The sequence below is a fragment of the Aspergillus flavus genome, chromosome 8 (assembly GCF_009017415.1).
Source record: "Aspergillus flavus chromosome 8, complete sequence".
Lineage (NCBI taxonomy): Eukaryota > Fungi > Ascomycota > Eurotiomycetes > Eurotiales > Aspergillaceae > Aspergillus > Aspergillus flavus.
In genome coordinates, this window is record NC_092403.1 from 2,313,748 (window position 1) to 2,326,784 (window position 13,037).

At 49.6% G+C, this 13,037-nt stretch overlaps 6 protein-coding genes across 6 annotated transcripts; 3 read left to right on the top strand and 3 right to left on the bottom strand.

Moving 5' to 3' along the window:
• Nucleotides 1–162: 162 nt before the first annotated feature.
• Nucleotides 163–2,330, top strand: F9C07_2237211 (carboxypeptidase S1; the record flags this gene model as incomplete). Its single annotated transcript, XM_041295822.1, has 8 exons — nucleotides 163–297; nucleotides 345–853; nucleotides 909–960; nucleotides 1,013–1,417; nucleotides 1,464–1,605; nucleotides 1,662–1,784; nucleotides 1,834–1,998; nucleotides 2,047–2,330. 8 exons carry the CDS (start codon nucleotides 163–165, stop codon nucleotides 2,328–2,330), a joined length of 1,815 nt encoding a protein of 604 aa, XP_041151012.1.
• A 100-nt stretch (nucleotides 2,331–2,430) lies between these two features.
• On the bottom strand, nucleotides 2,431–3,729 carry F9C07_2237212 (Zn(II)2Cys6 transcription factor; the record flags this gene model as incomplete). Its single annotated transcript, XM_041295816.1, has 2 exons — nucleotides 2,431–2,722; nucleotides 2,780–3,729. The coding sequence occupies 2 exons, from the start codon at nucleotides 3,727–3,729 to the stop codon at nucleotides 2,431–2,433; spliced, it is 1,242 nt and encodes a 413-aa protein (XP_041151011.1).
• A 546-nt stretch (nucleotides 3,730–4,275) lies between these two features.
• Nucleotides 4,276–5,668, bottom strand: F9C07_2075764 (integral membrane PTH11-like protein; the record flags this gene model as incomplete). The annotated part of the gene is made up of 6 exons (XM_041295815.1): nucleotides 4,276–4,667; nucleotides 4,720–4,784; nucleotides 4,852–5,225; nucleotides 5,279–5,346; nucleotides 5,407–5,446; nucleotides 5,510–5,668. 6 exons carry the CDS (start codon nucleotides 5,666–5,668, stop codon nucleotides 4,276–4,278), a joined length of 1,098 nt encoding a protein of 365 aa, XP_041151010.1.
• A 1,286-nt stretch (nucleotides 5,669–6,954) lies between these two features.
• On the top strand, nucleotides 6,955–8,540 carry F9C07_2077517 (fungal-specific transcription factor domain-containing protein; the record flags this gene model as incomplete). The annotated part of the gene is made up of 2 exons (XM_041295821.2): nucleotides 6,955–7,431; nucleotides 7,521–8,540. 2 exons carry the CDS (start codon nucleotides 6,955–6,957, stop codon nucleotides 8,538–8,540), a joined length of 1,497 nt encoding a protein of 498 aa, XP_041151009.2.
• A 149-nt stretch (nucleotides 8,541–8,689) lies between these two features.
• F9C07_13179 (putative vitamin H transporter) lies at nucleotides 8,690–10,579 on the bottom strand (the record flags this gene model as incomplete). Its single annotated transcript, XM_041287791.1, has 7 exons — nucleotides 8,690–8,911; nucleotides 8,998–9,405; nucleotides 9,463–9,726; nucleotides 9,792–10,050; nucleotides 10,101–10,225; nucleotides 10,291–10,384; nucleotides 10,461–10,579. The coding sequence occupies 7 exons, from the start codon at nucleotides 10,577–10,579 to the stop codon at nucleotides 8,690–8,692; spliced, it is 1,491 nt and encodes a 496-aa protein (XP_041151008.1).
• Nucleotides 10,580–10,854: 275 nt separating this feature from the next.
• Nucleotides 10,855–12,586, top strand: F9C07_2287589 (uncharacterized protein). Its single transcript, XM_041287796.2, has one exon. It carries the CDS (start codon nucleotides 11,208–11,210, stop codon nucleotides 12,465–12,467), a length of 1,260 nt encoding a protein of 419 aa, XP_041151007.1. The 5' UTR covers nucleotides 10,855–11,207; the 3' UTR covers nucleotides 12,468–12,586.
• Nucleotides 12,587–13,037: the final 451 nt, after the last annotated feature.

The window sequence follows — 13,037 nt, forward strand, 5'->3', positions numbered from 1 at the left end:
GATATACTTCTGCCTGGTCCAAAATGGCCCCAAAACATCGAACCAAGTATAATTTAATTGCCGCGGCGGCGGTGCAGTCCATCCAACATATAAATTATGGCCCTTCACCCAGTTCTCACCCCCAAACCGAATCAGATCTTCAAGACGAAGTACTCCTGAACAATGGCAAATCTTATATTCAGTCTTTTCTTTTGCAGCGCTGTTACCCTTGCGAGCTCTCCATTCCCACCCGAGCCACAAGGACTTAGAACTCTTCCTTCGTCCCATGTTGATGGTGCATCCATATCATACAAGAAAGTACGTACAATCCAAGATTGCGCCCTTGATATTTCTAACGAAATAAGACACAAATCTGCTCAACTCCGCACCTCGATACCTACAGCGGCTATGTCCATCTTCCACCCCGTGCAGACGATGCGCATCCCCACCCAAGCAACCTGTTCTTCTACTACGCCAAATCGGCTGAGAAACGTACAACTCCGTTGACAATCTACCTCGGTGGTGGTCCTGGAGCAAGCTCCATTTCCTCCATGGCCACTGAAGTAGGACCTTGCTCCGTGAACTCAGATTCGAATAGTACATCGCCGAATCCCTGGTCCTGGACACGCGAATCGGACATCCTCTTCATCGATCAGCCGGTTCAAACTGGATTTTCATATGATGTACTTACAAATGCCACAATTGACTATTCCACAAGCACCACCACTCCAACAGACTTCGATGATGGAGTCCCGCTAGCGAACCATACGTTCGGAGTTGGGGTGTTCGGGTCTCAGGACCTAAACGGAACGGCGAATTCGACGACGAATGGAGCGAGGGTGTTGTGGGACTTTATGCAGGTCTGGATTAATGAGTGAGTGTTTTCTTTCTTTCTCGAATTTATCTTCTTGTTCTATGCTGATTGTCAGATTCCCGGAGTATGAATCACCGGATAAGAAAATACATATTTGGTCGGAATCCGTAAGTACATTATTCCCTCGGTTGTGCTTGTCTGCTAAAGAATACTCTCAAGTTCGGTGGACGATACGGCCCAACCTACGCCGCATATTTCCTGGATCAAAATGAGAAGATCCGTAACAACGAAGTGACCGAGATCTCATCTCCTTCTCCAATCACCATCGACGCACTAAGCATCCACAACGGCTGCAGCGACATCACGACGCAGGGTGCATTCTACCCCGAATACGCATACAACAACACCTACGGCGTACAGGCCATCACTGAGACACAATACGAAGAAGCCAAATATAATTGGACCAAGCCCGGCGGGTGTCTAGATATGGCCGTTCAATGTCAGGAACTCGTCCAGAAGCTGGACCCGTATAATTTCGGAAACAATGCGGAAGTCAATGATGCGTGTTTCGCTGCAGATGAATACTGCTACGAGAATGTGTTGGCAGTTTATGCCTTGTCAGGGGTGAGTTCTTCAATATGGTCAGATGAGCGTGTGTTGACTGTTGTAGCGCGATATCCATGATCTGGCCGAGGTTCCTACTACGACTGTGCCGCTGCCCTACTCGGATGGCTTTTTTAATAGGGCGTGGGTGCAGAATGCCTTGGGAGTTCCGGTGAACTATACTATGAATTCGTATACTATTTATAATGGTGCGATCCCTCTGATGGAAAAATTATTTGCTGAAGATAGGTATTGATGATACTAGCGTTTTGGAGTACCGGAAATGCACTCATTACGCGTGGCAATGCAATGGACCACTTTTCATCGATTATGGAACGGGGTGTGAAAGTTAATCTTATCTATGGGGATCGGGATTATCTCTGCAATTGTATGTCATTCACCCGTTTAACCAGAACGCCCACTTACAGTAACAATAGGGATGGGCGGCGAGAACGTCAGCTTATCCATCAAGCACGACCAGTCTGCGGAGTTCAGCTCCAGTGGGTATGCTGATCTTATTACGAATGAAACGTACGTGGGTGGTGTTGTTCGTCAGCATGGAAACCTTTCGTTTACGAGGGTGTTTGATGCAGGTCATACTGGTAAGTCTTGATAAAAAACGTGTTGATCCAGGTATACTGACTTTACAGTTCCGGCCTTCCAACCTGAGACCATGTTCCGCGTTTTCTCTCGGATCATGAACTCGAAGGATATTGCAACAGGGAATGTTACCTTAACAGAGAAACGCAGGGAGACCTACCGCACCCAAGGTCCACATTCAACCTTTGACAGAAAGAACAAGCTCCCCTCCCCAGCGACCCCGCTCTGCTACACACTGGACATGCCTACGACATGTACAGACAACCAGCAGGCGGCGCTGTTGAATGACACGGCCATTGTGGAAGACTTTGTAGTGAAGTGGCCTGTCTCCTAGATGGATGGAGCCAGTGGATGGGTGTGGCTGAGGCTGGTATACATCTGAGCTAGCTAGACATAATCATTATAGTTGTATAGACTAGAGGCACATAGAATCATCATTCAAACTCTATACTGACCCCATTATCATCGTCCAAGACAGCAGTCACATTTCTAACTCTCCGTCCAAGTGACTTCGGCCAAATATCCCGAGACCCCTCAAACTCCATGACCCGCCTAGCAGCCATTGCAGCCAATGTAGAATCCCATAGAATCTCCCTCCGTTCACAGCTCTCTAGTAGCCAGACGGCCCTACGACGAATACTCATATCTCGACAGCGCACGCCAACAATATACAACGGGGAGACAATGCCAAGATCGAAAGAAAACGCCCGTTTTTGTGAAAGTTGCCTATACAGAACTTAGTATACCCAAACTGGCCAATTAGCACGTATGAATATGACAAACCTTGTGCGCAATAGATAACTCTCCACAAGCGAAACAATCGTCTCAAACCCCGGCCGAAACTGGTCCCACGCATCCTCTGAACCATCTGGTGGGACAGCAACATACATCTTCCCAATGATATACCAAATGCGCATAATGTCCGGATCCTGACCGCCTACATACGACGTCCCATATTGACGACTTAGCCCTGGCGAGGACATGGTCTCCACAAACCTACCATGCCACTCCTTTAAGTATCTCGACGTCCGTCTCCGATCAACTGGACGAACAGACGGCGAGTGACCCTCCATAATCAATGCCATATCCAGCCGATCATGGAAGATAGAATTCAGCACACCATGCAAGGAATGTACCACATACTCGCCATTGGGTCCGAGAGCAACTCTCTCCAAGATAGACGAACCTCGCTCACCATCCCGCTTCAACGTCCGAGACAACGATGTACCCAGTAGCCCAAGCAACTGATTATCCAACCTTATAAACATTGATATCATCGTATCACGCGACACAACATCCCAGGCTAGCTCCTCTCCACACTGCAGCAGTATATCCAAGCCAGATTTAATATGAACAACCGCCGCCCTTCGACAGCCCCTGATACACTCAAAGCAAGCAAAAAGCAAACAATAAACGAGACTCAGGTCCTTCGCACCATTCCCAAGCCAAACCCTCACCTTTTCCAAGGCCCGTCCATACTGCCGCATGGCGAACTGACCCTGCGGACTCAGAAGAGAAGGATCATCACCACACTCGTAGATCTGCTGCAGAGCTCCGAACGAGATAATCGCGCGTGCAAGCCCCTCGTCGCTATGTGCAGCGCGTAATACCGGATCAGTGAAGTCAATTGGAAAGCGATATCTCGTTTGGTGGAGGAAGAAGTCAAATGATTGTCTTTCCTCGTCGGATGTCAAGAAAGGCGATCTAGATTCTGGTGCGCGGTAGACCACCATTCGTAGTTTAGGCGACGAATTCCTTTTCGGGACGACCGCGTAGCTACATGCATGCCCTGCTGAGGTACATTTCTGACAAGTTGGCTTTGTTTCGTCGCATTTTATACGTCGTTTTCTGGTTGTGTTGTTGGTACATCTTTAATTGTTGATGGTTGGGGTTATGTACTTGCAGGTTATGCAGCCTGTTTTTACTTTGCTGCCGCAGATTCGGGGCGCTTTTCTGGGGTTGGGCATTTTAGATGAGGATATTGTATTTGGGATGGATGATTAGGCTGACACATTCGTGGGATGTGCTTCTGATGACTGCTTATTTCGCCCCCAATTGAGATTCGATGCCTTAATTTATTCACTGCCTCAGGCCGCTGACAGAGTGAGTATCTCAAGATAGACGTTCGCCATTAGCAAGATGTACATAGTGGTATTAAATCAGTCATAAAGTCCCCGCGCATGAACCCCATGGTATTTCCTGTCCCAATACAGACATCAGTCCATCGCTGAATAAAAAGAACAACCGCCCAAACCAAGGAATGAACCAGATTGGATATATCAAACCCTCTCCTCAACCGTCGTATGAAACTCTCTCTGTACCGCAATCCCATCTCTAGGAATAGGTCCCATCTCAAACCCGTCAGCCTTCATCTCAGGACTCATACCTTGTACATGCGTCTGCATCTCGGTAGAGTCACTCTCATTCGGCATCTGAATCCATCTTTCACTATCAGTGCTGCGTCGGTTTTGGCGGCCGTGAGATTTAGACCCGTACGCCCTGGAATCGTACGCGTATTGAAGATTCGAGCCCTTGCTTTTCTGGCCCGAGACGCTGCTGCTGATTTTCTGTGCAGCGGTTTTGAATAATCGGTAGATTATCGGGAGGTTGGCGCAGAGGACGCCGCCGAGGGATTCGAAGGCGGAGAGGATTCCTAGAGGTACACCTTCCCCTATTTTTCTGTTAGTGTTGGGGCCCATATGGGCTTGGGGAATCGGGCTAACAGGTAATGTCTGCTGAGCCTTGGGCGACGACGTAAGCTAGGCGGGCGGCGCTTATGCCGCAGGTTCTGTTGAATATTTGTCAGTTCTTGTACGTCAGGGTCCGCGTATCAAGATTGAGGAAGATTGTCGTACATGAATCCAATGGAAAAGATTGTGATTAGAGCGATCTTCTTCTTTCGCGTTGTGCGGACTCTTACGATGACCGGGATAGGAAGAGCGAAAAGCACGAGGTCAGTGACCATGTTGGAGGAGTTGACGAAGTATGTCAGGGCTGTGGAGTTGAAGCATTCACCCTTGACGGTGCGATCCCAGAATGCGTTCAGTGGGCGACATAATGCGCCCATGAATGCTTCGATAATGGTTATCCATATCAGGACAAATATTGAACACCCGATCACTGTCTTGCTGAACCAGGGGATAGGGAAAATGCGGTAGTATAGGACGAGGATGCCGAGTTTGGTTGCGGCAAGGAAGAGGTTGTAAAGGTGACTGGCGATGTACTCTCCCTGCGTCTGTTGTCAGCGAGGCTGAGGTCTGGAGGATCACCAGGTGCTTTGACCTTCAGGAAGATCTCCAGGTCTTTGAGGTCGATAGTTGCGGTGTGACGACCGAATCCATGGCCCACACCTGTTGGGATCAGCAGGAACTAAAAATAATAATGTACAGACACTGGCCTATTCGACGTACCGCAGGCCAAAATCGTGACCGAGTATGCTACTTCGAGGGCCTGATATAAGATCAGCAATCATTGTTATATGCATAGACCCAGTTCGTGTGTGGCGAGACAGACACTTGCCAGGATGATTAGGTGGTCATCTAAATGAAGGCCCTCGTTCGACATTTTAGCAAACAGTCGCAGCACCGTGCTCGCAACTAACAGGACCGTCGGAACCGTGTATCCTACAATCACCAATGTCTCTCTTGACGGCGTTCCGTCCCAGGTCGCCATATTGGGGTATGTTCCTGGCACGCACGCTGATCCGGTAGGATATCACCTTTCCGTTTCGGACACGACAGCATCAGAGTTGCTTAGACGGCAACTGGCGCTTGACCATAAGGACTAGGAAAAGGGGCTCCATGCGGACTTTAACGGACTGTGTCCGTTTCTAGTACCATTAATATGAATTTACATGGTTGCTAGCTCTCATCGTATTGCCCCAGGGGCAGGATCCTTCAGGTCAGGCAAGAAAATGCATAAAATGCTGCCCTGTTGATTCCTAATTGTCAGCATAATCCATAAATCCAGTCCCAAGGCGGGTCTATTTGCCCGGAATAATAGAATCCCACGATGGCGACATGGGCCGAAAGCGTGGCATGAAATGAAACTAAAATAACAGGCCTTGCGAGACATAATAACCACATGTTACGGTCGCCTATATAAAACACGGCTTAAGCGTGATGGCTGAGACAAGCTCGTTGACGGACTGTGACTATGGCTCTAGTGTCCGTAATAGCGACCCAGGGTGGACCTTCACTTCAATCAGTGACTATCCATCGTATCCAATAATCATAACCACGGATGGCTGATCTTTCTCGGCATAGAATACGAGTGGTGATGTTCCATGTCAGTTCGGTTTCTCTCCCCACTTGCCATCGATCCCCCCGTATTCTCATATCACGCAGGAGGCCAAGACCCTAAATCCTGCGTTTTACCTTCGCCACTCCTTCCTCCTCGTTATTTGGGTCGACCCTCCACTTCCACGGTTCCTGAGGGATTGCACTGTGAGAACCCGCATTTTCTTGCATTGAAGGCACAACAACATCATGTTCATGACTTGGTCCATGAAGCCAGAACCGGCCTCTCCACGATCTGACTCGTCGAGTACTTCGTTCCTGAAAGAGCCAAGACGTAGAGTCCGAACGCGCAATGGCTGCAATACCTGCCGAAGGAGGCGAGTGAAATGCGACGGTAGGTGCAAGTCCGATATACCATTTTTGCTCCGGCTCGCTCTCCGAGATTCCAAGTTCAGTCTAGAGCTTTCTTATCCACCCAATACAAGGTAAAAGAGCAGAGGCTTATCCACTACTGATTTAGAGAGTCGTCCCATCTGCACACGCTGCCAGCGATCAAAGAACTCCTGTAGCTACGAACTTCAGTTGCAATGGGAGGACGAGATGCGGACGGCTGGGAAGTGTCATGGGCGAACAGGCGTTCAATCGAGGAGACATTCCTTGCAGCGCCCACCGGCAAGCGACGGAGAATTCCAACGGTTGACACGGGCCAGACGCAAGGACATGACCCATCGGCAACACGACGCTGGTTCCGTGGCGATCCGCTCTCCACCCAATACCCATAGCTCACCACCGGCCGGCCGAGTCACCTATTACACCCACTACGAGAAATGGAAAAGGGTGACGACTATTTCGCGTCCGGTACCCCTTTTACCATGGAGTATCGGTATGCCAGACGTGGACGATGTATGCTTGTCGTTTTACAGTTCCGTGATGTGCGCTGTCGGCGTGACCGTCGATGATGAGCGCTTCAACCCACTTCGAAGCACGGTTATGCGTCTCGTGTTTCGGACTGAGACAGCGTATTATGCCGTTCTTATGGCCAGTGCACATTATCTGCGCTCGGTTGAGAGTAGGTTTGAATTGATGGAGATCCAAATCCGCTCGGAGGTCCTGAGGGGCTTGCGGCGAGCCTTGATGAAAGACAATTTGGATTGGGAGGATTTGTTAGTGCCGACGATCTTTCTCTGCTCTTCCGCGGTATGTGAGGTCTCCACTGTAAATTACCTTGACTAGCGGTCATGAGATTCAAGGTTTGGCATGAAGGTGATCACTAATCATGCACTTAGATTTCTAATAGCTGCGACGGCTCCTGGGTAAAGCATCTCGCCTGTTTTCAGTTGATCGTCAAGGAGATGGCCTATGGCCACAGGAAAGCTCCTCCTGTGCCACAATTCTTCATCAGCTACTTCTCTGCGCATCTCGTGCTGGCTAAATCGGTGTTCTCGATTGACGATGTCCTGCCTGTGGGTAAAATACCAACCAACTCTACTAACCATAGCTCCTTGGTCAACTCGACGAACACTGAAAAGGTATCATGGACCTCCACCAAGGATCTCGCCAAGGTGATGCCAGCCGACACACTCCATGAGATTGACATGTGGAACGGCCACAGCGGCCACATGTTACTGATCATTAACGAAATCCTGAGTCTCAAGCACGATGCCCAAGCACTCCGCCATCAATCCTCGGACCTGTCCACTCCCCAACTAGCAGTGCAAGAGAAACATGCAGCGATTGCGGATAAGATTACAACATTGGAAGCAAGTCTAGCGACAACGACCCAGATAATCCCGGTCTCCTTATATAAAGACCGCACCTCTGCCGAGTCGAGACATGGATTTCGTTTACTGAAAAGCACAAGCGAGGCCTATCGTCTGGCGGCCTATCTCCTCCTATCAGAGGCAGTTAGTCCTCGCTTCCTCGGGTATACCCCAGCCAGCACCCAGAGCATCGAACAGCTGAGGGATTCAGCCCAGAGGGCACAATACGTAGACCGCATCTTTCATTTAGCGAGCTACGTGGTCTCATCGGTGGATCATCTCCCCATCTCCTGGCCGCTATGGCCCCTGTTCATTGCCTCCTGCTGCTGTTCAAGGGACGAAGAGACTAGAACCAGAGCTCTGGAGATATTTGGCTCTGCCAGAGAAAAGGCCCCGTATGAGAATATCCCCAGAGCTCAAACATTAGTTGAGCTACTCTGGAAGCGCAGGGACATGCAGACAGAGTCGGACAACAGTGTGCGCATCGGTCGGTTCGAGTGGGAATCAGCGATGGAGTCTCTTGGCTGGCAGACGAGTTTCGCTTGATTATTCGGTACTCCATTGCTTCTTCTGTCATCCTATTACGTTAGCTATATATACCCTTGGTGAATCACGGTTATCCCAATCCCCCACCCCACCTTCCCATTATGCATATACAAAAAGTTCCATAGAGCCACAAAACAGAACATAATACCCTACAAACAGAATCGAAAGTTCGGATTCTGCCAATCCGACACATCGCCCACCTCCTTCCCAGCAGTAGAATCCCCCGAATCTTCCACCTCCTTAGTCTCAGGCTCGATAACACGGCCCTGCTTTCGATCCCGTCTCTTATTCTCCCAGACCATATAAACACGTAGCAGAACTACATCAAGAACAGCAATGCAAAAACAAGCCAGAATAGCTGCAAACGTAGACTAATTCTATCAGTCAGCGTATATCAACAAATAAAACCAACACCCCCTCAGGCAGAAAAAGAAAGCAAAAAGAAGAGAAAACTCACATAATAATGCGGCGCCTGATTCTTCTTAAAAAGCTGCGGGCCCGCAATGTTCCCCACACAGTATCCGATAAACAAGATCGCAGTGACGGTACTCTTCTTCGTGAAGCCGGCGAAATTACTCGAGACCAGACTAAGGCTGAGGGGGAATCCCGCGCCAAAGACCGTGACCAGCCAGACGCCTACCAGACGGCCCCATTTCTTCTCGACTGGGAGTTGGCGCATGAGAAGGATGCCGATTAGGCTAACCAGCAGGGTGATTATCATCCAGTAGCAGCGGAGACCACGGAAGCGGTTGCAGGTGACTGCGCTGAGGAGGAGGAAGATCAGGGCTACTGCTGCCATGGGGATGGTGTAGAGGAGGGTGTTGAAGGTGTCGAAACCGAAGGAGGCAATTACCAGACTTGAAAACTGGTGTGCATCTTTTTAATAATGGATTCTGTGGGGGTGGTCTGGGTGAGTACTTACGTTGGTGATTCCGCCGTTAGGAAGGGAAACTAGGAAGTTGTAGGTGAACAGGAACCAGGTTTTTGGGTCTATGAGAGCTTCGATGAATTGGTCTTTCTTCCATTCGCGGCTTTGGTAGGTTTTTTGGCAGGCTTGCGCGCGACGGTAGGCTGGGCCGCGTTGAGAGGGGGAAAGGAATTTGGCGTTTAGTGGGGAGTCGGGGAGGACGAAGAATTGGAAGATTGACCAAACCAGGGTGATTATTCCGAAGATGATGAATACCCACTGGTATACTGGTTAGTCTGGTGGACCTTTTCGGCATGATGGTGTTAGAGGTTTGGTGAATATACCTGCCATGGACCCAAGCGGTTGTGGACATGGCCAATTGCGTATGAGAGAACTCCTCCGAAGATAGACGCAACGCCGTTGCCAGCAAACCAGATGCAGCTTCTAAGAGCATGCTCGGAGGGTGTGTACCACATGCCTACCACGATAGTGAAGCCTGGGCTAATAGCACTTTCAAACACGCCAAGTAATACTCGCAGTGTTGTGATGCCTGCGAAGCTGGATGCAGCCGCATGGCACGTTAAGATGATTGCCCAGATGATCCTGAGAGAGTTAGCTGATACTACCTCTGGGATAATATGTATTGAACTTACATCATGATCGAGAGGTACTTCCCGATTGGAAACTTGACAAATCCTATCGATACGGGATAGGATGCCACCATGTAGCCGAAGTAAAACGCACTGGAGGCCCATGAGTACTGGTCGGTATTCATGTGCTATATATAGTAATAGTTGAAGTCAGACTCTGCTGCTTGCAAGTATCGAATAAATTCTAGCGTACCGTTCCAGGCAACAGCCCAAGAATGGAAGTATATGACATCGCGGTTTTGTCCAGATACTGTAGCAGGTACGACACAAACATCAGAGGAAGTAGACTAAATGATGTTAAATTCGTATTCGCCAGTTTTTGAGTCAGTTCAACTCCGCGGCTGTAGAGTGCCATGTACATACCAGAGGTCGATACGACGGAGGATCGCTTTTTCTTCCATCGCCGTCAGCGGTTGATGTTCGGCAACGGTCTCACTTGGAGCTTTAGGCTCTGACCCGGGAGAACTGCTGTAGTCGGTCATGGCGAGATTATCAGTCCTGCTGAGGAGTGGGATACGTTACAGTGCCCTCCCTCGTACAGAGCAGCAGAGGAAGCAGAGAAAATGAATCTCATTGGGAGCTGTGAGTTTCTTAAAGGCCAGCACCCAGACGGAACGACTTCCCTGGAAGTCTGGTTGCACCGAATACCACCACATAAGTTAACCTCCAGCTAGACCAACATTGGAGGGATCTTGTTTCTCTAGACGCATCACCACCCAGTTAGTGGCTTTTAGCTGCATGTAAGCGTAATACTGTCCCGACTTAAGCAATCCTTCAAACCTCCATCCCGTGTCGCTAAGCCCGATCAGGTAATCAGAGGGCTCGCTTCGACCTGACCGAAAAAGTGATAGCGTGCAATGGAGGATTTGAGGCATCTCTTTGGCTGCACGCATGGACACTCCAGTCCCACCTGGATCGAACCATATTGTAGATGCAAATGATTAATATTCGTTCCCCTACAGGGCACCATCATGAAAATGCGGAGCATCATGGAAAATATTTAACGAACAAATCCTTCTGCTCCGTCCACAAAAAGAACCAAGCACGAGATACCCAGACCATCATCCGATCATATTGCTGGCTCCTGAGATCCTTTGACACGAGGAAAGCATGCACCGGATGCTCACAGACGACAGACTCTACCGGGTCGATGCCGACCTCCTCATACCAGGAAAGGGGGACCCAATCCCCCACGGTGCCGTTGTTTGGCAATGTAAAACCATACGCTACGCAGGACCCCGGTCAGAGGTCCCCGCAGAGTTTCAAGGGGCCACAACAACCCATGTTCCTGTCGTAATGCCGGGGATGTGGGATTGCCACATTCACTTCCTGGGCGCCACAGCAGCAACTATGAATGCGATCGTCGATACGCCACAAGCTCTGGCCGGTGCTCGGAGTGTGCCGGATCTACACGCCACCGTTATGGCCGGATTTACCTCTGTGCGTGAGGTCGGGGGTTACGGGTGTGATCTCGCGAAGGCTGTAGGGGAGGGGCGAATCCCTGGGCCTAATATATACTCCAGTCACTCTGCCATAAGCATGACTGCGGGACACGGTGATGTCCACGGCGTGCATAGGGACTCGCTGCTTGACCTGTGCGCGCACGGCTTACCGTTGACAATTGCTGACGGCGTACCCGAGTGCCTGCTAGCGGTACGGAAGCAGTTGCGCCGGGGTGCAACAGTCATAAAGGTCTGTGCTAGTGGAGGGGTCGTGAGCGCTATCGATGACCCGCAGCACCAGGAATTCTCCTTCGAGGAACTGAAAGCAATCGTCGACGAAGCGGCGCGGGCACGGCGCGTTGTTGCTGCTCATTGCCATGGTAAAGCGGGTATTATGAATGCATTGCGCGCTGGATGTCGCACGATCGAGCATGGCAGCTTCCTGGATGAAGAGGCCGTTGAGCTGATGAAGGAGAAGGGTGCAATCTTAGTGGCCACCCGCAGTGTCATTGAGAGTGGTCTGGCAATGAAAGATCTCTTTACCCCGTCATCCTATCAGAAGCTCCTCGAAGTCGCTGATGCACACAGAAAAGCGTATCAACTTGCTATTTCGAGAGGTGTCACGATAGCCCTTGGCACCGATCAGTTTATCAGCTCGGATAATCCGATGATAGGCTATGGTCGTAATGGACATGAAGTGAGGTATGCGGTAGACGCCGGTTTAACCCCGCTGGCGGCCATTGAAGCTGCCACGGCCAATGGGCCCCTTACTCTAGGTTACCAAGCGCCACAGAGCGGTCAGCTAAAGGAAGGATATGACGCAGACATCATTGCGGTGAGAGAGAACCCACTGGAGAATGTTGCAGTTCTGTCTAACTCAAAGAATGTCACGCACGTCTGGCGTGGCGGCATGCTGATTAAATCATGAAACGAGCATCTGAAGTGGTTTGAACGATTTAATTTAGCAGCATGGCATTCCATACATAGAATTTCGCTTTCTCGCCCAATTCAAACTCGCTTTTTGAAGAGACCTAATAGCATCCTACCATTTTATTAAATGATAAACGCAACCATACTATTCACTAAAGAGCTTATTATACAACACATACTGACAAATAGCAAGTTATATTGTACCGAAACTCACGAAGGACAGAGGAAAAGCACAGGGAACATGAGGGCCGCCTATCAGCTGTAGATCTGTATACGCATCAATCTAGCTCTTGAGGAGTAAGACGTATAAAAAGTCAAGGACATATTATATTTTGCAACGGACATGCCTAATCTTTGCACTTCTTGCAATGGTTGTACAAATATTCTCGTATCTCTAACGCTTACTGTCTAGGTTGTGAATATTTCCACGATATAGTACACCGTGAGTAAAGATATGGTTATCTGGGCCTCCTACTCATCATTACTCTATCATTACTAGATCTCAAACGCTTATACGGTTCTAGGAAGCTCATGATGGTTCATGGTAAACTAAAGCGACTTGAACGAC

Coding starts and splice junctions, on each gene's coding strand:
- F9C07_2287589 (XM_041287796.2), top strand. CDS start 11,208: ATGCACCGGATGCTCACAGACGACAGACTCTACCGGGTCGATGCCGAC.